The 22781-nt window shown below is 45.4% G+C and overlaps 1 protein-coding gene across 10 annotated transcripts in view; it reads right to left on the reverse strand.

Moving 5' to 3' along the window:
* LOC144500542 (zinc finger matrin-type protein 1-like) overlaps positions 1-22781 on the reverse strand; it is a 106201-nt gene that overhangs the window by 17608 nt on the left and 65812 nt on the right. For 9 of the 10 annotated variants that reach the window (XM_078223646.1, XM_078223675.1, XM_078223693.1 and 6 more), the window contains one exon: positions 2148-2251. In XM_078223646.1, coding sequence (XP_078079772.1) covers positions 2148-2251 — 104 coding nt within the window. Of the gene's footprint in view, positions 1-2147; positions 2252-8327; positions 8460-22781 lie in introns of those variants that run through there. The other variant, XM_078223703.1, reaches the window with a different exon arrangement.

Below are 22781 nucleotides of genomic sequence, written 5' to 3' on the forward strand. Positions count from 1 at the left end.
ATGGAGAGGATCCTGAGAGACAGGATTTATGATCATCTAGAGAAGTTTAGTATGATCAAAAGTAGTCAGCACGGCTTTGTCAAGGGCAGGTCGTGCCTTACGAGCCTGGTTGAGTTCTTTGAAAATGTGACCAAACACATTGACGAAGGAAGAGCGGTGGATGTGGTCTATATGGACTTCAGCAAGGCGTTCGATAAGGTCCCCCATGCAAGACTTCTTGAGAAAGTGAGAGGGCATGGGATCCAAGGGGCTGTTGCCTTGTGGATCCAGAACTGGCTTGCCTGCAGAAGGCAGAGAGTGGCTGTGGAGGGGTCTTTCTCTGCATGGAGGTCAGTGACCAGTGGAGTGCCCCAGGGATCTGTTCTGGGACCCTTGCTGTTTGTCATTTTCATAAATGACCTGGATGAGGAAGTGGAGGGATGGGTTGGTAAGTTTGCTGACGACACCAAGGTAGGTGGTGTTGTGGATAGTTTGGAGGGATGTCAGAAGTTGCAGCGAGACATAGATAGAATGCAAGACTGGGCGGAGAAGTGGCAGATGGACTTCAACCCGGATAAGTGTGTGGTGATCCATTTTGGCAGATCCAATGGGATGAAGCAGCAGTATAATATGAAGGGTACCATTCTTAGCAGTGTAGAGGATCAGAAGGACCTTGGGGTCCGGGTCCATAGGACTCTTAAATCGGCCTCGCAGGTGGAGGATGCGGTCAAGAAGGCGTACGGCGTACTGGCCTTCATTAATCGAGGGATTGAGTTTAGGAGTCGGGAGATAATGCTGCAGCTTTATAGGACCCTGGTTAGACCCCACTTGGAGTACTGCGCGCAGTTCTGGTCACCTCATTACAGGAAAGATGTTGAAGCCATTGAAAGGGTGCAGAGGAGATTTACAAGGATGTTGCCTGGATTGGGGGGCATGCCTTATGAGGATAGGTTGAGGGAGCTTGGTCTCTTCTCCCTGGAGAGACGAAGGATGAGAGGTGACCTGATAGAGGTTTACAAGATGTTGAGAGGTCTGGATAGGGTAGACTCTCAGAGGCTATTTCCAAGGGCTGAAATGGTTGCTACGAGAGGACACAGGTTTAAGGTGCTGGGGGGTAGGTACAGAGGAGATGTCAGGGGTAAGTTTTTCACTCAGAGGGTGGTGGGTGAGTGGAATCGGCTGACGTCGGTGGTGGTGGAGGCAAACTCGTTGGGGTCTTTTAAGAGACTTCTGGATGAGTACATGGGATTTAATGGGATTGAGGGCTATAGATAGGCCTAGAGGTGGGGATGTGATCGGCGCAACTTGTGGGCCGAAGGGCCTGTTTGTGCTGTGGCTTTCTATGTTCTATGTTCTATGTGCGGGTTAGGTGGATTGGCCATGCTAAATTGACCTTAGTGTCAGGGGGATTAGCAGGGTAAATATGTGGGGTTACAGGAATAGGGCCTGGGTGGGATTATGGTTGGTGCAGACTCAATGGGCCGAATGGCCTCCTTCCACACTGTACGGATTCTATGCTTCTAAACCACAAAGGAAGTATGCTTCAGAAGATCACATTGAAAATGAAACAATTTTTCAATGAGTTAGTGTCCACGTTACACAGAAAATAAAGAATGGTTTAGCACTTGTCTGTGACACAGAAGCGGCATTTGAAGATCAAGTTACAACAGCAAAGTTTGATTGAATGACACATCCCTTTAAACTGAGAGGTACAGGTGCCCTGATGAGGCATTGTACGAAATGAAACTGGGGTCTTCAAAATTTCCTTCAACTATTCTAGTGCATGAAAACAAAATACATGTTACACATACGGTGGCACAGTGGTCAGCACTGCCGCCTCACAGCGCCAGGGAGCCGGGTTCAATTCCTGGCTTGGGTCATTGTTTGTGCGGAGTCTGCACATTCTCCCCGTGTCTGTGTGGGTTTCCTCAGGGTGCTCCGGTTTCCTTCCACAGTCCAAAAGACGTGCTGATTAGGTGCATTGGCCATGCTAAATTCTCCCTCAGTGTTACCCAAACAGGCGTCGGAGTGTGGCGACTGGGGGATTTTCACAGTAACTTCATTGTAGTGTTAATGTAAGCCTACTTGTGACATCAATAAACTTAAAACTTATAAGGGGCGGCAATATGTTGTTTATACATGTTTATCATTAAAAACATATAAAGTACCTCATAATGTGTGGTCCTTTGGATTTCCGAGATCAGCATGGCACAGCAAACCTTGCAGTAGTTATCCATGAAAAGTTCACTGTCAGTGTGACCACCCATCTGGTCTGCAAAGAAGAACTTAACGTATCAATGGCAGTGTTTAGGAATCGATGCAAGTCCATCTCTACGTATTGTCCACACCTTTCAATTCAAAGTAATTTCTTTGCAGCAGAGGAAACACTTAAATTTTCCAACCATTGAAGTAAATATAAATAACACAGCAATGTGGGAATTTTGGTTCTTAAAAAAATGATTTCGAATCAGGAATCAGACGGCCATCTTCAAATTGCTCCCCTTGGAGTGAACATCATTTTTTAAATTCATTCGTGAGACATGGGTGTCGCTGGCTGGCCAGCATTTATCACCCATCCCTAGTTGCCCTTGGAGGGCAGTGGAGAGTCAACCACATTGCTGTGGCTCTGGAGTCACATGTAGGTCAGACCAGCTAAAGAGGGCGGATTTCCTTCCCTAAAGGATGTCAGTGAACCAGATAGGTTTTTCCGTCAATTGACAATGGTTTCATGGTCACCAATAGATTATCAATTACAGATTTTAAAAATTGAATTCTAGTTCCATCATCTGTTGTGGTGGGATTCGAAAACGGATCCTCAGAACATTAGCTGAATTTCGGGATTAATAATCTGGCAATAATACCACTAGGCCATTGCCTCCCGGTAGAACAAATGTTTTTGGTTAAAAAAATGCAGATTTCATGTATAATTGGGCAACTACTAAAAACTCAATGTTACATTCTCCACATTGATGAGATTGATGTTATTTTGACAACAGTCATAGCTGAGTCAAATAAAGAGACACAAGGAAAGATGATCAACAGCTTGGTCAAAGAGATTGGTTTAAAGGAGGAAAGCAAGGTCGAAGGTTATAAAATGGTATTCCAGAGCTTAGGGCCATTCAGCTGATGGAACGGCCACCCACGTGGGAACAATTAAAATCAGAAAGAGAACAGATCCAGCAAAGCACAAAGGTCTCGGCAGTGTGGCACCTAATGTTGAATTTTCACTGCACTGCAGTGGGCAGATGGAGTTTAATTTAGATAAATGCGAGGTGATGTATTTTGGTAGATCGAACCAGGGCAGGACTTACTCAGTTAATAGAAGGGTGTTGGGGTGAGTTACAGAACAAAGAGATCTAGAGTTTCAGGTTCATAGCTCCTTGAAAGTGGAGTCACAGTGGACAGAGTGGTGAAGGCGGCATTTGGCATGCTTGGTTTCATGGTCAGAACATTGAAGCGGAGATGCCGGCGTTGGACTGGGGTAAACACAGTAAGAGTTTTAACAACACCAGGTTAAAGAACAACAGGTTTATTTGGTAGCAAATGCCATTAGCTTTCGGAGCGCTGCTCCTTCGTCAGATGGAGTGGATATCTGGTTTCGCAGATATCCACTCCATCTGACGAAGGAGCAGCGCTCCGAAAGCTAATGGCATTTGCTACCAAATAAACCTGTTGGACTTTAACCTGGTGTTGTTAAAACTCTTACAGAACATTGAATACAGGAGTTGGGACATCTTGTTGAAGTTGGACAAGACATTGGTAAGGCCACACTTGGAATACTGTGTACAGATCTGGTCACCCTATTATAGAAAGGATATTATTAAACTGGAAAGAGTGCAGAAAAGATTTACCAGGATGCTACCGGGACTTGATGGTTTGAGTTATAAGGAGGCTGGACAGACTGAGACTTTTTTCCCTGGAGTGTAGGAGGCTTAGGGGTGATCTTATAGAGGTCTGTAAAATAATGAGGGGCATAGATGAGATAGATAGTCAACATCCTTTCCTAAAATTAGAGGTCATAGGTTTAAAGTGAGAGGGGAGAGATACAAAAGGGTCCAGAGGGGCAATTTTTCCTTACAGAGGGTGGTGAATGTCTGGAACGAGCTGCGAGAGGCAGTAATAGAGGCGGGTTCAATTTTGTCTTTTAAAAAGCATTTAGACAGTTACATGGGTAAGATGGGTATTGAGGGATATGGGCCAAAAGTGGGCAATTGGGACTAGCTTAATGGTAAAAATGGGGCGGCTTGGACAAGTTGGGCTGAAGGGCCAGTTTCCATGCTGTAAACCTCTATGACTCTATTTGAGTATTGGGGTGCTATCCTCCAGTATGGTAAAATGATTCCGGTTGAGTAGCCATCTGTGTGGAGTTTGTTGTTCCTGTGCCACATTGTTGGAGATGTTGTATTACAGATGACAGATTAAACCACAGAATCCTTACAGTGCAGAAGGAGGCCATTCAGCCCAAAAATTCTCCAAAAGAGCAACTCACCCAGACCACCCGCCATCCCTGTATCCCTGCGAAATTACCCTAACCTGCACATTTTTGGACACTAAGAGGTAATTTTGCGTGGCCAATCCACCTAACCTACACAATTTTGGAGTGTGGGAGGAAACCGGAGCACCTGGAGGAAACCCACGCAGACACAGGAACAACAAACTCCACACAAACAGTGACTCAAGGCTGGAATCGAACCCTGGTCCCTGGCGCAGTGCCAGCAATGGCTTTTCTGCCTCCTCAAGTGGATGTAAAAGATCCCAGGACACAAATTTGACCTGGACAATATTTATACTCAACCAACTTTGCTGAAGAAAAACAGGTCATCCGGTTATTATCACATTCCTGTTTGTGGGAGCTTACTGTGCACAAATGGCTGCCACATTTCCTATGTTACAAAACTGACTACACTTCAAGAGTACTCAGCATGCTGTGAAGCACTTTGGGAGCATCCCGAGGTCATGAAAAACACTATAGGCCGGATTTTACTTTTCATATGGCATGAGTCAGTCGATAGGGTTACACACGCTGGTGGGAGCACATCGCAATTGCAGACCAGCTGTCGTAGACTGCGATAGTCCAGATCGTGGACACTTGGACAAGTGTTGGAGGTGAGCTGGATATTAGTTGGAGGCTGATTACGAACCTCTGGAGTCATCGTCAAGCGGAAGATCTCTAAAAACTCTTTCACGGGATGTGAAGCCAGCATTTATTATTGTCCATCCTCAATTGCCTTCAAGAAGGTGGTGGTGGGCCACCCGCTTGAACTGCTGCAGTCCATGTGGTGTAGGGACACCTGTAGTGCTGTTGGGGAGGGAGTTCCAGGATTTTGACTCAGCGACAATGAAAGTCAGGATTGTTTGTGACTTGGAGTGGAACTCACAGGTGGTGGTGCTCCTATGCATCTGCTGCCTTTGTTCTTCTAAGTGGTAGAGGTTGTGGGTTTGGAAGGACTTGTCAAAGGAGCCTTGATAAGTTGCTACAGTGCATCTTGTAGGTGGTACACACTGCTGCCACTGTGCATTGGTGATGGAGGGAGTGGATGTTCAAGGTGGTGCCAATCGAGCTGGCTGCTTTATTCTGGATGGTGTTCAGCTTCTTGAGTGTTGGAGCTGAACTCAAGTGGAGAGTATTCCATCACAATCCTGACTTGTGCCTTGTAGATGGTGGACATGCTTTGGGGAATCAGTAGTGAGTTACTCTCCACAGAATTCCTCTGACCTGCTCTTGTAGCCACAGTATTTAAATGGCTGGTCCAGTTGAGTTTCTGGTCAATGGCAACCCTCAGAATGTTGATAGTGGGAGATTCAGCAATGATAATGCCATTGAATGTCAAGAGGAAATGGTTGGATTCTTTCTTGTGGGAGATAGTCATTGCCTGGCACTCCTGTGGCATGAATGTTACTTGCCACTTGTCAGCCCAAGCTGGATATTGTTCAGGTCTTGCTGCATAAGGGCACAAATGCTTCAGTATTTAAGGAGTTGCAAATGATACTGAACCTTGTGCAATCATCACCAAACATCCTCACGTCTGATCTTATGATGGAAGGGAGGTCATTGATGAAGCGGCTGAAGATGGTTGGGCTGAGGACACTATCCTGAGGAACTCCTGCAGTGATGTCCTGGGATTGAGAGGATTGACCTCCAACAACCACAACCATCTTCCTATGTGCTAGGCACGGCTCCAAACAGTAGCGGGCTTCCTCCCCGATTCCCATTGACTCCAGTTTTGCGAGGGTTCCTTGATGCCATACTCGGTCAATTGCTACATTGATGTCAAGGACAGTCACTCTCACCTCACCTCTTGAGTTCAGCTTTTTGTCCATGTTTGGACCAAGGCTGAAATGGTTCCGCCAGAGGCTTTGGCGGAACTTAAACTGAATGCAAGTGAGCAAGTTGTTGTTAACTAAGTGTCACTTGACGGCACAGTTGATGGCACCCTCCATCACTTTGCTGGGAATGCCACAACCAGGAATTTCCACTCCAAGTCATTCACCATCCTGACTTGCAATGATATCACCGTTTCTTCACTGTCACTGGGTCCAAATCCTGCAAACCCCTCCCGAACAGCACTGTGGATGTATATTGATTCGAATCTGCATTATTGCTGGAGCTGTGTCTACGAGTTGTTCTAGCTTCAGTTACGTTTCATGTCTGCTGCATCCTGTTTGGGATTGAATTGACTGACTGCTATCAAGGGAATTATTGCTCCCGTGGGTCCCTTTGGGCTGCCTCACCATTGGCACACGCACATCGGCCCTGATGCCGACACCCCGGAGCCACAAAAATTAGGGAAGTGAAGCAAAGATGTTGTTGTTTGACGAATTCCACACTCCTAGGTAAAACATCTTATTATAAGAGAGTCTCTCTGCCGTCCAAGCCTGTTGTACACTGCGTTCCATTGTTGGCTGACATAGTTCTTCCTGCGTTCTGAGACTTGTCGTCAGAGGATGCAACTTGCTCCGATAGATCATCCTCTGCCTGGACCTCCCCTCTCTGGGGCGCCAGGTTGGGTAGACCACTCCAATAGACCACTACACTTCATGATACACGAGCCAGAGAATATTGCAGAAAGCCATCTACATGGTCCAAGCAGTGGAATCTCATTTTGAGCAGACCACGATGATGGAGGTATGTGGCTCTAACTGTAACTCATCTCAGCGTCTGTCCACGGATTTCTCTCAAACCATCTCTTCATTCCTCGTCTCCAAGAAACCAACACTCTAATGATTCTGGTGGACAGAATATTCGTGGCACCCGGACGTGGCCAGGGATGTAAGAGTTGTGACTACTCCCAGGATAGCAGGCACACATCTGCAAGATCCTTTGATGATGGTCACAAGCAAGTTGGACATTGATTGAATGAAAACATTTATGATTGACAAGTACCCTTGGCTGACCCGATGGAGCCTCAGTGGTCACATGCAATGTACCACACATTGAATATGGGGGATTCTAGGAATACACAGAAAGCCCGTGGCTCTCTCGGCCTGACTAATGTCATTGGTAGTGAAGGAGATGAAATCATTCACTTGCCTGAACATTGCATCCATGACTAACTTTATGCAATGGTGCGTTAAGTTAGAGATATGTTGCAAAGGTCACTGACTGCTGCCCAGAATGACAGTGATGCATAAAGATTCAAGGCACCATTCAGCTTGACAGTGACAGACATAAGGCTGCCACCCATGCAATTCAAAACAGCTCTCCAGCCAGTCCTTCCCTGGTCTGGCCTACATGTGACTCCAGAGCCACAGCAATGTGGTTGACTCTCAATTGCCCTCGGACAACGAGGGATGAGAAATAAATGCTGGCCAGCCAGCGACGCCCACGTCCCACAAATGAATAAAAAAAATATTGTAAATTGTTCCAGTTGGTCATCTTGACTACATCTTTCCCATTATTACATTTCACTATAATGAATGAAGATAGACTTGCACTCAGAACCATAGAAAAGTTACAGCACAGCAGGAGGCCATTTGGCCCATCTTGTCCATGCCAGTCCAAGGACACCGAGGTGCCCTTTCTAATCTCACCTTCCTGCACCTGAACCTTAGCCCTCTAGCTTACAGCGCTTAAGGTGCAGATCCAGGTACTTGTCAAAAGAGTTTAGGGTCTCTGGCTCCACCAACAACTCAAGCAGCGAATTCCAGACACCCACTACCCTTTGCGTAAAAAGGGTAAAAAAGGGTCGTTCACCCTTTGATATAGAAGGGTAAAAAGGTTCTTCCTCATGTCCACTCTACACCTCCTGCCACATATCTTGAATCTATGTCCCCTGGTTCAAGAATTCTCCACCAAGGGAAATAATTTTATTCCGTCCACTCTATCTCTTTCCCTCAATGTTGTTCACCTCTGGATTCTGGGCTGGATTTTATGGAGGCAAATCAGGCCCATCCCTGCATCAGGCTGGCAGTACAACATCATCCCACCAATCTCCAATAATAAGGAAGGCCAAATAGGAAATCTGTCCGCCATTTTGAAAAAACCAACTAACAAGCTACTGAACTTGTTAAAAAGCCAATCGACTGCAATCTTTCACTGTCCACTCCATCTTTTATTAGTCACATGGGAAAAACATGGAGAGTGAATTATGCCAGCTTTCTGTGAATTGTGGTTGCAATTTAAAACCAAGTCAGTGCTGTTGCATGGCTGCAGAAAGATCAATTACTGGCAGACATGATGCTGGGGTGGAGATAGGAAGTAGGACTGCACAGATCAGACAGGGGAATAATGTTTTCCATGAAACATGACAGTGGGTGGTGGAGAATCAGAAGCAGCATGGAAAGGGCTAAACAGCTGATTGATAATGGCTGCTCAAGGAACTCACGGTGGTGTTGGCCAAGAACGGGCAGCAACAAAGTGGAAATAGAAGGTCTAAGGATGATAATACACAAGTGACAGCTGTGTGAACTTGCAGTTTAAATTAAAGGCAAAACACTGCAGATGCTGGAATCTGAAACAAAAACGGAAAATGCTGGAAAAACTCAACAGGTCTGACAGCATCTGAGGAGAGAGAATAGATCCAATGTTCCGAGTCTGGATGACCCACCCAGACTTGAAACGTAGGCTCTATTCTCTCTCCACAGATGCTGTCAGACCTGCTGAGCTTTTCCGGAATTTCCTGTTTTTGATGCAGTTTAAAATGTTGTTCCCTTTGAGATTAGGCATTCTTGCAAATCTGTCCTGATGAGTCCAAGATGAAAAGCTTCAACAGCATGTCTAGTTGTTCAGCAATACTATGGTAGAAATTTAGTGGGTTTTATGTCATTGGAATTGGGTAGGAAAAGGAAGGAAGGACAAAAGGGAAGGTCTGGGATATAGTTGAGGGTGTAAGAGATTTAAGAGGTGACGGGACAAAAGGCAAAGGGAGTGGTAATGGTTGTAGTAAAGAAACAAAGCGTTGGTTCACAGTGAATAGCAAGATAATGAAGCGCTCTCTTCATCAGGATTCTCACTAACTTTTACAGATGCACCATAGAAAGCATTCTTTCTGGTTGTATCACAGCTTGGTGTGGCTCCTGCTCTGCCCAAGATCGCAAGAAACTACAAAGGGTTGTGAATGCAGCCCAGCCTCCAATCCATTGGCTCCATCTACACTTGCCGCTGCCTCAGCAAAGCAGCCAGCATAATCAAGGCCCCACGCACCCCGGACATTCTCTCTTCCACCTTCTTCTGTCGGGAAAAAGATACAATGGCCTGAGGTCACGTATCCACCGATTCAAGAACAGCTTCTTCCCTGCTGCTTGTCAATCTTTTGAATGGACTTACCTCATATTAAGCTGATCTTTCTCTACACCCTAGCTATGACTAACACTACATTCTGCATCCTCTCCTTTCCTTCTCTACGGTATGCTTTGTCTGTTTAGTGCACAAGAAACAATACTTTACACTGTATACTAATATATGTGACAATAATAAATCAAATCAGAAAATCAAAATCTCAAAGCTGTCCTGTTCACAGTTCCACGTCATCTGTTGTCTCATCCGATGCTTTAACAAGGTGCTGGAGATGCTGGAGGTGGGTGACTGTGCAGAGTTTGCACGTTCTCATGTCTACATGGGTTTCCTCCCACATTCCAAAGATGTGCAGGTTAGGTGGATTGGCCAAGTTAAATTGACCCTTATTGTCAGAAGGGTAGATACGTGGGGTTACAGGAATAGGGCCTGGGTGGGATTGTTGTCGTGCAGGAGCGATGGGCCGAATGGCCTCCTTCTGCACTGCAGGGATTCTATGATTCTATCAAAAAACGCTTTGCTCTTCCTTTCAGGTGTTATAGGATGCAAGCTCCAACAACTCATGGATAGCAACACCCCTCTAGATTATCTTCTCCTTCACTTCCCTCTTACCCCATCCCTTTTTCTAATTTCACCTCTCTCTGTGTATTCCTCTGATCTTCCCCTCTCTGACACTGAATGACCTGTACTTGGAAAAGGACAGTAAGAAGTCTCACAAACCAGGTTAAAGTCCAACAGGTTTATTTGGCAGCACAAGCTTTCGGAGCGCTGTTCCTTCATCAGGTGAGTGAGCACTTGTGCTTGGCCCTCTCTCCACTCACATTGTCTGTATGTACCTTTAAGACTTGATTACCTGTAAAGACTCGCATTCCAACCATTATCTTGTAAATTGAGTTTGTGTCTACGTATGCCCTGTTTGTGAAGACAAGTCCTCACTCACCTGATGAAGGAGTAGCGCTCCGAAAGCTTGTGCTGCCAAATAAACCTGTTGGACTTTAACCTGGTGTTGTTGTGTGAGACTTCTTACTGTGCTTACCCCAGTCCAACGCCAGCATCTCCACATCTTGGAAAAGGACTCAGCTTTATTCCCTTACCCATCTCAATGAATTGAGCTTGGCACAATGTTGAGCTCTTCTTCTATTGCCTCCTCCTCCGGGCTCATTTTTTTGGCCAAGAGTCCTGTCCCCAATCAGCAGACCCTTTCCCCCATCTCCAGTGTTCTCTCTTCACCTGGATCCCTCCCCGCTTACCCACTCTTGATCTTTTCATTGAGAATTATCGCTGAGACATCGGCCATCTTACTTTCTTTGCTCCCCTCACTCACTTTAAGTTATCTCCCCTGGACTTGCTGCACTCCATTCTCTCAGGTGATAGGTTGTCTGGTGTAGCGACCTCGACTTGGCAGAGGCTGAATGCCAACTGTCAGACACTTCTGCCTACCTCCCCCTGGCCAATGACTCCACCACATCAGGCCATTGTTTTCAGGTCTATCGCTGGCTTCATCTCCTCTGGATATCTTCCCTCTACAGCTTCTCACCTCATAGTCCCTCAACCCCACACAATCTGCTCCTGCCACCTTCCCAAAATCTACCTCTGGACTGTCCTGGTAAACCATTTCAGTTTCTGCTCTACTGAACTTCTTCCTATCCTGACTCTATTTTTTTCTTCCCTCATCCTGCCCCTTTCCCCCCATTCATTTGTGGGTCCAACAATTTCCCAGCATTAATCGCCTCCTCCTCACTATGGACATCCAATCTCGCTACACCTCCATCCCCACGAGGTGGAGTTAAGGACTCCCCGCTTCTTCCTGGAACAGAGGCCTGAATAATCTTCATCCACCAGCACCCTCCTCTGCCAAGCTGAACTTGTTCCTTTATCGAACAATTTTCCCTCCCGTCTCTTTCTCCACAGATGCTGCCAGACCTGCTGAGTATCTCCAGCACGACCTGAAACAAACACAGAAAATGCTGGAACATCTCAGCAGGTCTGACAGCATCTGTGGAGAGAGAACAGAGCCAATGTTTCGAGTCTGGATAGCCCTTCATCAGAGCTTTAGTGCCTTTATCCAGCGCTATCGGCTTTTATTCAGATTTTCAGCATCTACAGTATTAGGCTTTTCTATCGGCAGTTAATTGTGTTTACTGACCATCTATTTAATGTCTAACCTGACAACACAATATTTTATATTTAAAGTTTTTTGGTCGTTGCGGCAAATGTCACATGGCAGAAAAATTCAGGACAACTGTGAAAGCTTAAAAGGATTAAGCCCTTATAAACCTACTGTTGCAATCTGTCAGCAGCTGCTAGTTAAATAAAAAGGGCTGGAAAATGTACATTCAAACCATTAACTTAAAACGTTTCCTCTGGATCCAGAAATGAAGGTTTTGGCTATGAAAATCATAGAGGGCTCAATGTGCTTTCAGGTTTTGGATTCAATTTGTTGAGACTTCAGGGACAGCACAGTGGTTAGGACTACTGCCTCACAACGCCAGGGAACCCTGTGAGTGTGGAGTTTGCACATTCTCCCCGTGTCTGCATGGGTTTCCTCCGGATGCTCCGGTTTCCTCCCACAGTCCAAAGATGTGCGGGTTAGGTTTATTGGCCATGCTAAATTGTTCATTAGAGTCAGGGGGATTAGCAGGGTAAATATATGGGGTTACGGGGATAGGGCCTGGGTGGGATTGGCCGAATGGCCTCCTTCTGCACTGTAGGGATGCTATTCTATGAATTCCCCGAGATTTCCTTTGCACTTCCCTCCTTTCTAAGGCGCTGACTGGTGCTGGTGCGAGGTTTCATAAGCAGTGTCGGCCTCGGTTTTAGAAGGGCTATTTGAAATGCTAACCTTCTCTGAGGTCGATCTGCCCAGCAATATCTTCTGGTTTGTGTTGTCGTTAAGCTGCATCCTCTGCAGTTATCAACTTGTAAACACTGTCACTTTGGTAAAGCTTAGTTAGGACAGCGGATGTTGGAGCCTGGTTTATAGTGGAAGGGGACGTTGTAGCCTGCTTTATACTGCATTTTGTAGGTTGACTGGTTGTGAAATAGGCTGCAATCCAATCTCACATTCGCTACATAACGGACTGGATTCGCAGGTGGTGAACCGACGTTGCCATAACGTAGATTCAATTAGATAAGATTTTACACTGGCACAGATTCAAATGCATACCAAAGGCACACAGTAGAAATGCAGCAGCAGTGATAATCCACTCAGCCTTTTAACACACTCAGGTCAATCACAACAGCAGCCTCTTGTGGTAACTGGACTGAACCCTAAGCTACCTAGTGCTGTCTCTGTTAATATCAGCTAAAAGTGCACCAACGCAGGAGCAAACCCTTTGGGTTACGTCATATATAACTACATAAATATTTCATCCAGTTGGACACCAGGAGAGCTGGGTTAGTTTAGAACCCTGTCAGACAACCTCACAGTGCCAGGGACCTGGATTCAATTCCCAGCTTGGGCCACTGTCTGTGGAGTTTACACATTCTACCCGTGTCTGCGTGGTGCTCAGGTTTCCTCGCACAGTCTGAAAAGTGTGCTGGTTAAGTGCATCGGCCATGCTAAATTCTCCCTCAGTGTACAGGCACCGGAGTGTGGTGACTAGGGGATTTTCACAGTAACTTCATAGCAGTGTTAATGTAAGCCTACTGTGACACTAATAAATAAACTTAAACTCACAAAAATAATATTCCTGCTTTTTTTCTTTTACTTTTGCCCATAAATACAATGTTTTCCAATCTGCAGCTACTACAAGAAAACTTGCATCCATGCAGCCGCTTACATTAGCTATCAGAAACGTCTCAAATTCTTAATGTATCATGTGAAAGGTGGTAACTACAACAATCTAGTATTTCTTCACTCCTGCACCATGTTGTTAGTTTAGATCGTGGGGAATGGGATTGACCCGACAACCTCCGGTTCAGAAGGGGGGATGCGACCCATTGAGCCACAACAACCATCACTCTCACAAAAGCCAGGTGCTGAAGATCTGATATGGAGACTGATAATTAGGGAAACACTCAGCAGATCGGGCAATACTTCTGGAGGGAGACAAAAAGAGAAAATGCTGGAAAGTCTCAGCAGATCTGGCAGCATCTGTAAGGAGAGGAAAGAGCTGACGTTTCGAGTCCAGGCAACCCTTTGTGGGAGAAATAGCTAACGTTTTAGGTTGATGACTTCTCATCAAAATGTTCACTCCCTCCTGTACTGCACAGCGTGCACCATATTCAACGCGCATCGTTTAACCTTTCAGGACTCATTAGGATGATCGACGTCTCCATAAAGGCACAATAATATCGGATATTAAAGGTCAGCTTTATACATCAATCTGATTAGCAAATAGACAGTAATGACTCGACTAAAAATAAATCCTGGATGTTCACGATAAAAAATGTCGTGATATTCATAATTGTTCTTGACGGTTGCAGAATTACTGTGGGATTAACACTGAAACTGTATGATTGTTTCATAGAATGCTTGATACCAGGTACCTTTGCTTATACTGATAATACATCTTCTGCTTTATGAGATGGTACAATAGTCACCTTTCTCAAAAGCAGATCTGTTCAGACAAATGAAAAAGCTATTTGGTTTTAAAGCATAAATCTAGGTTACATAGTCATTATCCAAAGGCTTTTGGACACAATTCTTGTATTTGTTAGCAATGTGCATCTGAACATCTGGCATTACTAAGAGTGGTTTATTGATGCACAGTATAAAGAAAAAGAGGATACACAGTGTACGGCACAAAGAACAGGTAATTACTTCATATTGTACAGTGATAAAGCTCTCATTATATGAGCAAAGTAACTAACAGGTCTATTTGCTCCCAGTCCCATAATGATTTCATATGTCAAAATAATTAGTCTTCCCCAGAGACCCAAAGTCATTGAAGTAATTTGGTAGAGAAACGTATTCGCTTCACTCCAATAGGCAATGATGAGAAGAGGCAATTTAGCTCATCGCTCTGGTATCCTGCTGCATTTTGAAATTTCAAACTATGATTATTTTTCTTGGCTTTTTTTTCCTGCTCAGCTCTGTCAGAGATTAACATAAGAAAAACTGAACACTTCCACACTTCCAGTGCTGTTAGATAGAGTTCAGGGAATAGATGAAGAAAAATGGGCTGAATCTTTCTGATAGCGTGTGCAGTAGTAATGGTGCAGCTTTGTGGCATGTCATGATTATAACAATGGTGATGTTACTGAACTACTTAGTAATTAGGAGGCCTGGGTTAATGCTCTGATTTGATTTTGGATTTGTGTTGATTTGATTTATTATTGTCACATGTATTAGTATACACTGAGAAGTATCGTTTCTTGTGCACTGTACAGACAAAGCATACCATTCATAGAGAAGGAAACGAGAGAGTGGAGAATGTAGTGTTACAGTCATAGCTAGGGTGTAGAGAGAGATCAACTTAATGCAAGGTAGGTCCATTCAAACGTCTAATGGCAGCAGGGAAGAAGCTGTTCTTGAGTCGGTTGGTACGTGACCTCAGACTTTTGTATCTTTTTCCCAATGGAAGCAAGTGGAAGAGAGAATGTCTGGGGTACGTGGGGTCTTTAATTATGCTGGCTGCTTTGCCGAGGCAGTGGGAAGTGTAGACAGGGTCAATGGATGGGAGGCTGGTTTGCATGGTGGACTGGGCTTCATTCACGACCTTTTGTAGTTTCTTGCGGTCTTGGGCAGAGCAGGAGCCATACCAAGCTGTGATACAACCAGAAAGAATGCTTTCTATGGTGCATCTGTAAAAGTTGGAGAGTCGTAGTTGACATGCCAAATTTCCTTAGTCTTCGGAGAAAGTAGAGGCGTTGGTGGGCTTTCTTAACTATAGTGTCGGCATGGGGGGGACCAGGACAGGTTGCTGGTGACCCAGACACCTAAAAACGTGAAGCTCTCAACCATTTCTACTTCGTCCCCATTGATGTAGACAGGGGCATGTTCTCCACTACCCTTCCTGAAGTGACGACTATCTCCTTCATTTTGTTGACACTGAAGGAGAGATTATTGTCGTTGCACCAGAGGATATGGGTTCAAATCCCACCATCCAGAGCGCTGCGGAGTGGCTCCTGGTTTCTGCATGGCTGCAGCTCAGGGAAAGCTCCGGTCAGGAGAGCTGGTGGTGGGGCCCACGGTGAACCTCAATATCGACAATACCCACAACTGACCAAGAATCAAGTACTGCAGTCTCAGTTTCTCTGTGGTTTTATGTGGTTCTGGATTTTCTGGCACCTATGGCATGATCCTGATGCGGTCATTTTCCTTATCCTGATCCCTCCAAATGGACTGATGGGGAGCTTGGTATCCCTCCAATTGATGAGGAATAACTTGGACTTGCTTTCCTGAAATGTGTTTCCTTTGTGGACATTTCTGGGGAGGTTTATCTGACACTTAGAGAAACCACCTTATTGTAAAATAAATTGGAATAAGTACATATTACCTGGAAACAAAATCCCACCACAGTATCTGCTGGAAACTGAATTCACTTAATCAGTCTGGAATGTAAAGCTAATCTCAGTATGGGTGACCATGAAACTATTATCAATTGTCATAAAAGCTCATCTGGTCACCAATGTCCTGTAGGGACAGTAAGAAGTCTCACAACACCAGGTTAAAGTCCAACAGGTTTATCATGAGATTTCGGACTGCTGCTCCTTCGTCAGGTGAATCCACCCCAGTCCAACGCCGGCATCTCCACCTCATGGTTCTGCGGGGAAGTAAGTCTGCCGTCCTTAACTTGCCTGGTCGACATGTGACTCCAGACCCACATCAATATGATGGACTTTTAACTGCCTTCTGAAATGGTCTAGCAAGGCACTCAGTTCGAGGGCAATTAGGGATAAGCAACAAATGCTGGCCTTGCCAGCGACTCTTACATCCCATGAAAAAAAAACTTTTGAAAATGGTCAAGAAGTGTAGTAGAGATTAACACTAACTTCGACACATGCCAACATTTCCTGAGCCACTCGCATCAATCATCATTACCCTCACCCAAACAACATCGGAGCGCCCCAACCCATTAAAATCAATCTTGATCACAACTTTTCTGAATGAAGCTTTATGAAGATAATAAAAGGATAAGCAGGTGAAGTTCAGCTGGTTCACTGCACGTTCCCTCCACTCGTGATGCCTGGCGCTTTGTGACTATGTGTTGTTAAATTGACTGGTGTTGCTAAACTCCGCATTGTGACTAAACATTTCCTACCTGCCACCTCCTGCTGCTTTGTCAGCTCTGGAGTCTAACCAAAATGGAACTGGAGAGGAAGTTTTCTTCCCCTCAACTCCTCAGGCAAACAGAACTAAATATCTTTAAAATTAAGGTGCTGGTGGCCCATCTTTCTTCTATCTTCCTCAAATATTAAACCGTATTGTTCGCACATGAGTGTCTAAAAGTGCTGAGTTTTGGTGACAAACCATTTTATGCACTTCTGGTTTTTAGAGCAAAGACACCTAATTTCCAATTTAAAACGCTCACCCAAAACCAGCAGAGCAACACAAATACAAAATTCTGTCCAAGTCCAGTTAATATGAAGCAGAATGGGGCTACTGCCCCTTCAATTGAATCCTTTGAACAGATGTATAACAGAAGTAATTTCTAGGTACACTAGTCTTATAGAGATCTCAAAATAATGAGGGGCATAGATCAGCTGGATAGTCAACATCTTTTCCCAAAGGTAGGGGAGTCAAAATCTAGAGGGCATAGGTTTAAGGTGAGAGGGGAGAGATACAAAAGGGCCCAGAGGGGCAATTTTTTCACACAGTGAAAAGAGGTGAGTGTCTGGAACGAGCTGCCAGCGGCAGGTACAATTTTGTCTTTTAAAAAGCATATAGACAGTTACATGGGTAAGATGGGTATAGAGGGATATGGGCCAAATGCGGGCAATTGGGATTAGCTTAGTGGTTAAAAAGAGGGCAACATGGACAAGTTGGGCCGAAGGGCCTGTTTCCATGCTGTAAACCTCTATGACGGGGCGGCACTGTGGCACACTGGTTAGCACTGCTGCCTCACAGCGCCAGAGACCCGGGTTCGATTCCTGGCTCAGGTCACTGCCTGTGTGGAGTCTGCATGTTCTCCGTCTCTGCGTGGGTTTCCTCCGGGTGCTCCGGTTTCCTCCCACAGTCCGAAAGACATGCTGGTTAGATGCCTTGGCTATGCTAAATTCTCCTTCAGCGCACCCGAACAGGCGCCGGAGTGTGGTGACTCGGGGATTTTCACGGTAATTTCTTTGCAGTGTTAATGTAAGACTACTTGTGACTAATAAATAAACTTTAACTTGACTCTATAACTGTCAGAACAAGATTGCAACAAAATTTGATTGCACAGAAAACAGTGTGAAAAGTTTCAAAACATTCCAATCTGAATTGTGAATAGCCTTATTGCTGAGAAGGGAAAACTCGATCATCAGGTGGCAGCAAAGCATTATTCTCCATGAATTGAGATTAGCCAAGTAATCACCACCATTGCTATTTATGATAAGCATTCCCCCTCACCCTTTAAGCACAGACAGACAATTGCTTTTTAGCAATTCTTTGCTTCAGCGAGTACTCTCTTTTCCATCAGCAACAGCCATCTGTCGAGTGATGGCACCTTAAAGGTCAGCGATCAGAAGGGAAAAGGAGAATAAACACTGGGATGTTTACTTTGTTTAAATCCTGGAAAATGGCACCAAGAGCCCAGAATTTGCTGCGGAAATAATGTCAAGGGTGAATGCGCACATCAGCTAGATAGTCAATATCTTTTCCCAAAGGTAGGGGAGTCTAAAACTAGAGGGCATAGGTTTAAGGTGAGAGGGGAGAGATACAAAAGTGTCCAGAGGGGCAATCGTTTCACACAGAGGGTGGTGAGTGTCTGGAACAAGCTGCCAGAGGTAGTAGTAGAGGCGGGTACAATTTTATCTTTTAAAAAGCATTTAGATAGTTACATGGGTAAGATGGATATAGAGGGATATGGGCCAAATGCGGGCAATTGGGATTAGCTTATGGGTTTAAAAAAAAAGGGCGGCATGGACAAGTTGGGCTGAAGGGCCGTTTTCCATGCTGTAAACCTCTATGACTCTGTAACATTAGTCATTACCCAGCAACTCGTAGTAAATTGAGATACATCATGAGTTGTGAATTGCTGTAGGTTTTGTGTTTGCTACTGCAACATTCATACAAGAAACAGTCACTTACCCAAACCAGCCTCCCATCCACTGACTCCATCTACACTTCCTGCTGCCTCGGGAAAGCAGCCAGCATAATCAAGGACTCCATGCACCCCAGACATACTCTCTTCCACCTTCTTCCGTCGGGAAAAAGGTACAAAATTCTGAGATGGTACCAACCGACTCAAGAACAGCCTCTTTCCTGCTGCCATCAGACTTTTCATAGAATCTCTACAGTGCAGAAGGCAGCCCATCGAGCCTGCACCAACAATAGCAGGCCCTCACCCCATGATACCACGTATTTACCCTAGCTAGTCCCCCCCGACACTAAGGGGCAATTTAGTATGGCCAATCCACCTAACCCGCACGTCTTTGGAGTGTGGGAGGAAACAGGAGCACCTGGAGGAAACCCACGCAGCCACGGGGAGAATGTGCAAACTCCGCACAGACTGTGACCCAAGGCTGGAATCAAACCCGGGTCCCTGGTGCTGTGAGGCAGCAGTGCTAACCAATGTGCCACCTTGCCGCCCATGTGGACCTATCATTAAGCTGATCTTTCTCTTCACCCTATCTGTAACTGCAACACTACATACTGCACTCTCTCCTTTCCTTCTCCCCTATGTACCCTGTGAATGTTTTGTCTGTAAAGCATGCAAAAAACTTTTCACTGTATCCCAATACATGTGACAACGATAAATCAAATCAAATCAAAAAGTTTAACGAAATTTCTCTATTTTGCGCAGTGAATACAAAATAAACTTGACACATAAAATTAAGGCTGGTACTCAACGGTGAAAGGACCCCACTAATTACAAGATTTTTCTATTTAACCGCTTAGGTACAATTAAAACTGTGGACCCTCACTCCTGCAAAACCTTCTTGGAGATTTTTAAAATTGCAGTTCTTTTTCTTAATTTTCCATACTGTCTTTCTTTCTCTCTCTCTGAATCCACTCTTCACTTCTCATTCTTTAGTTGTCTTGTATTCGATTTGACTGAGGAAATTTGGCTGAAGAAATTCCTCCTCATCTCACTTCCAAAGGGTCGTCCGTGAGGCTGTGCCCTCAGATCCTAACCTCTCCGACTAATGGAAACATCTTTCCCCCTCGTCCACTCTATCCAGGCCTTTCAGTAATGCGGTCTCAACACTGATCCCTGCTGAACTCCACTCGTCACTGGCTGCCATCCTGAAAAGGACCCTTTTGTCCCCACTCTCTGCCTTCTACCAGTCAGCCAATCTTCTATCTCATCTTCCGACAAGGATCAGGAACACTCACTGGTTTGCCTCATGGTTAACTTCAACAATCACTGACTAGCAATACTTGTGCAAACTGTCAGAAAACAAACAAGCCTAAGCCTTTAAAACATCTGCCTTCCAAAACCTCCTTTTACTGTGAAGTTGCTAAGTGGAGTTAAATGGACACATGGGGACCATTCATCCCCCATTGCCAGGTTTCCATCAAATAGGGTTTTTGGAGGGTGGGGTATGAACATCTGATTAAGGAACAGGATAGGCCACTAAGCCCCTCGAACCTGCTCCACCATTCAATAAGATCATGGCTGGTCTATTGTAACCTCTCAAATACCCCGATAACATTTCACCCTCTTGTCAATCAAGAATCTATCCAGCACTGCTTTACAAATATTCAAAGACTTTCCACCAAAAAGAATATCCACAGAATATCCACCACCTTTCGAGGAAAAGAGTTCCAAAAACAAGGGGGTGAAAAGGTCATCAGGGGTAGGCAGGTACGTGGGGTTGAAGTTACCAGATCACTTATGATCCTATTGAATGGCAGAGCAGGTTGGAGGGACTGAGTGGCCTACTCATTGGAACATAGGAATTAGGAGAGTAGGCAATTCAGCTCTTCGAGCCCACTCCACCATTCTATATGATCATGGCTGTTCTCCATCTCAGCCCAACTCCACTTCCCTGCATTTTCCCCCAGCCCTTTATCCTGCTTTTGATCAAATATTTATCTATCTCTTTCTTGAATCCATTGATTGATTCTGCATCCACTGCACTCTGAGGCAGTGAGTTCAATAGATTCACAGATTCACAAACCTCTGTGAGAAGCAGCTTCTTCTTATCGTTTTCTTGAACCTCGCCCCTCTAACTCTACAACTATGACCTCCTGTCCTAGACTCTTCCAGAAAGGGGAACATTTGGTTAACATTTACTTTATCAATCTCATTGAGTATTGCATATACCTCAATCAAATGCCCCCCCCCTCATTCTTCTGTACTCCAGTGAATACAAGTGGCATGGTGGCACAGTGGTTAGCACTGCTGCCTCACAGCGTCAGGGACCCTGGTTCGATTCCCAGCTTGGGTCACTGTCTGTGCGGAGTCTGCATGTTCTCCCCGTGTCTGCGTGGGTTTTTTCTGGGTGTTCCGGTTTCCTCCCACAGTCCGAAAGATGTGCTGGTTAAGTACATTGGCCATGCTAAATTCTCCCTCAGTGTACCCGAACAGGTGCCGGAATGTGGTGATGTGGGGATTTTCACAGTAACTTCATTGCAGTGTTAATGTAAGCCTACTTGTGACTAATAAACTTTAACTGCTCCTTTTAACGACAGCCCCTCCAAACCTGGAATCAATCTAGTGAACCTCTTCTGAACCACCTCCAGTGCCACCACATCCTTCCTCAAAGAAGGTGATGAAAATTGAACACAATACGACTTCTCGACTCAAGAACTGCTTCTTCTCTGCTGCATTAAAACTTTTGAATGGACCTACTATATATTAAGCTGATCTTTCTCTACACTCTATCTGTGACTGTAACACTATATTCTGCACCCTCTCCTTTTCTTCTCCCCTACTGTGGACAGTATGTTTTGTCTGCATAGCGCACAAGAAACAATACTTTTTACGGTATCCCAATGCATGTGACAATAATAAATCAAATCAAATTCGTCTGTTCATATGTAAAGACTCACTATTCACTACGACAAAAGAAAATCCTCATCTTGGTCTTAAATTGGTAATTCCCTATTTTTGAACAGTGACCCCCAAGTTCTAGATTCTCCCACAAGAATCATCAACTCCACATTCATCCTATCAATACCCCTCACGACCGTACATGTTTCAATGAAGTTACCTCTTATTCTTCTAAACTCCAGCAGATACAAGACTAGCCTGTCCAATATTTCCTCAATGTATTCAAGAGGTGGCTAGATATAGCACTTGGGGCAAATGGGGTCAAAGGTTATGGGGAGAAAGCAGGATTAGGCTACTGAGTTGGACAATCAGCCATGATCATGATGAATAGCAGAGCAAGCTCGAAGGGCCAAATGGCCTACTCCTGCTCCTATTTTCTATGTTTCTATAAGACAACCTGTCCATTCTTGGTATTAGTTTAGTAAACATTCCCTAAACGGCTTTGAACACCAGCAGCACAGCGCTGAACGGGGCCACTGCGCATGCGCTGATCTGATATAGCGGAGATCGGCACATGCACAGTAGTCCCACACTGCCAGTCTCCCGATTGTTGGCCAGCCCCACGACCCCGCATCACTGCCCTTGCCAACCCTCCCACCCTCCTATCGCTGGCCTCCCGGACCTCTCTGGGCCAGCACCAATATCTCCCCACCCCATCCCGATCTCCCGAGCCCCCCGCTCCTCTCCCTCTCACCACTTGGATGGCAGCCCCAATCACCCCCTTCCCTCCCTCTGCCACTGCTCCCTATGCAGAGTGGCAGCCGGACCCCCCCACCCCCACCAATCCACTCCCATAGGCCTTGCTCCCAATGGATCCCACCCCTCTAGCCCCGCCCCTTGGCACTGCCCAGTGTGCACTGCCAAGATGCCAATTGGGCATTGCCACTTTGCCCCTTGGCGTTGCCAGGGGGCCAGGCTGGCAATGCCCAGGGGCAACTCCCGTTACCCCCTACCTCCTGGAGTTCTCCATGGCCTCTGTTCGC

The sequence above is a fragment of the Mustelus asterias genome, chromosome 1, assembly GCF_964213995.1.
Source record: "Mustelus asterias chromosome 1, sMusAst1.hap1.1, whole genome shotgun sequence".
Classification (NCBI taxonomy): domain Eukaryota; kingdom Metazoa; phylum Chordata; class Chondrichthyes; order Carcharhiniformes; family Triakidae; genus Mustelus; species Mustelus asterias.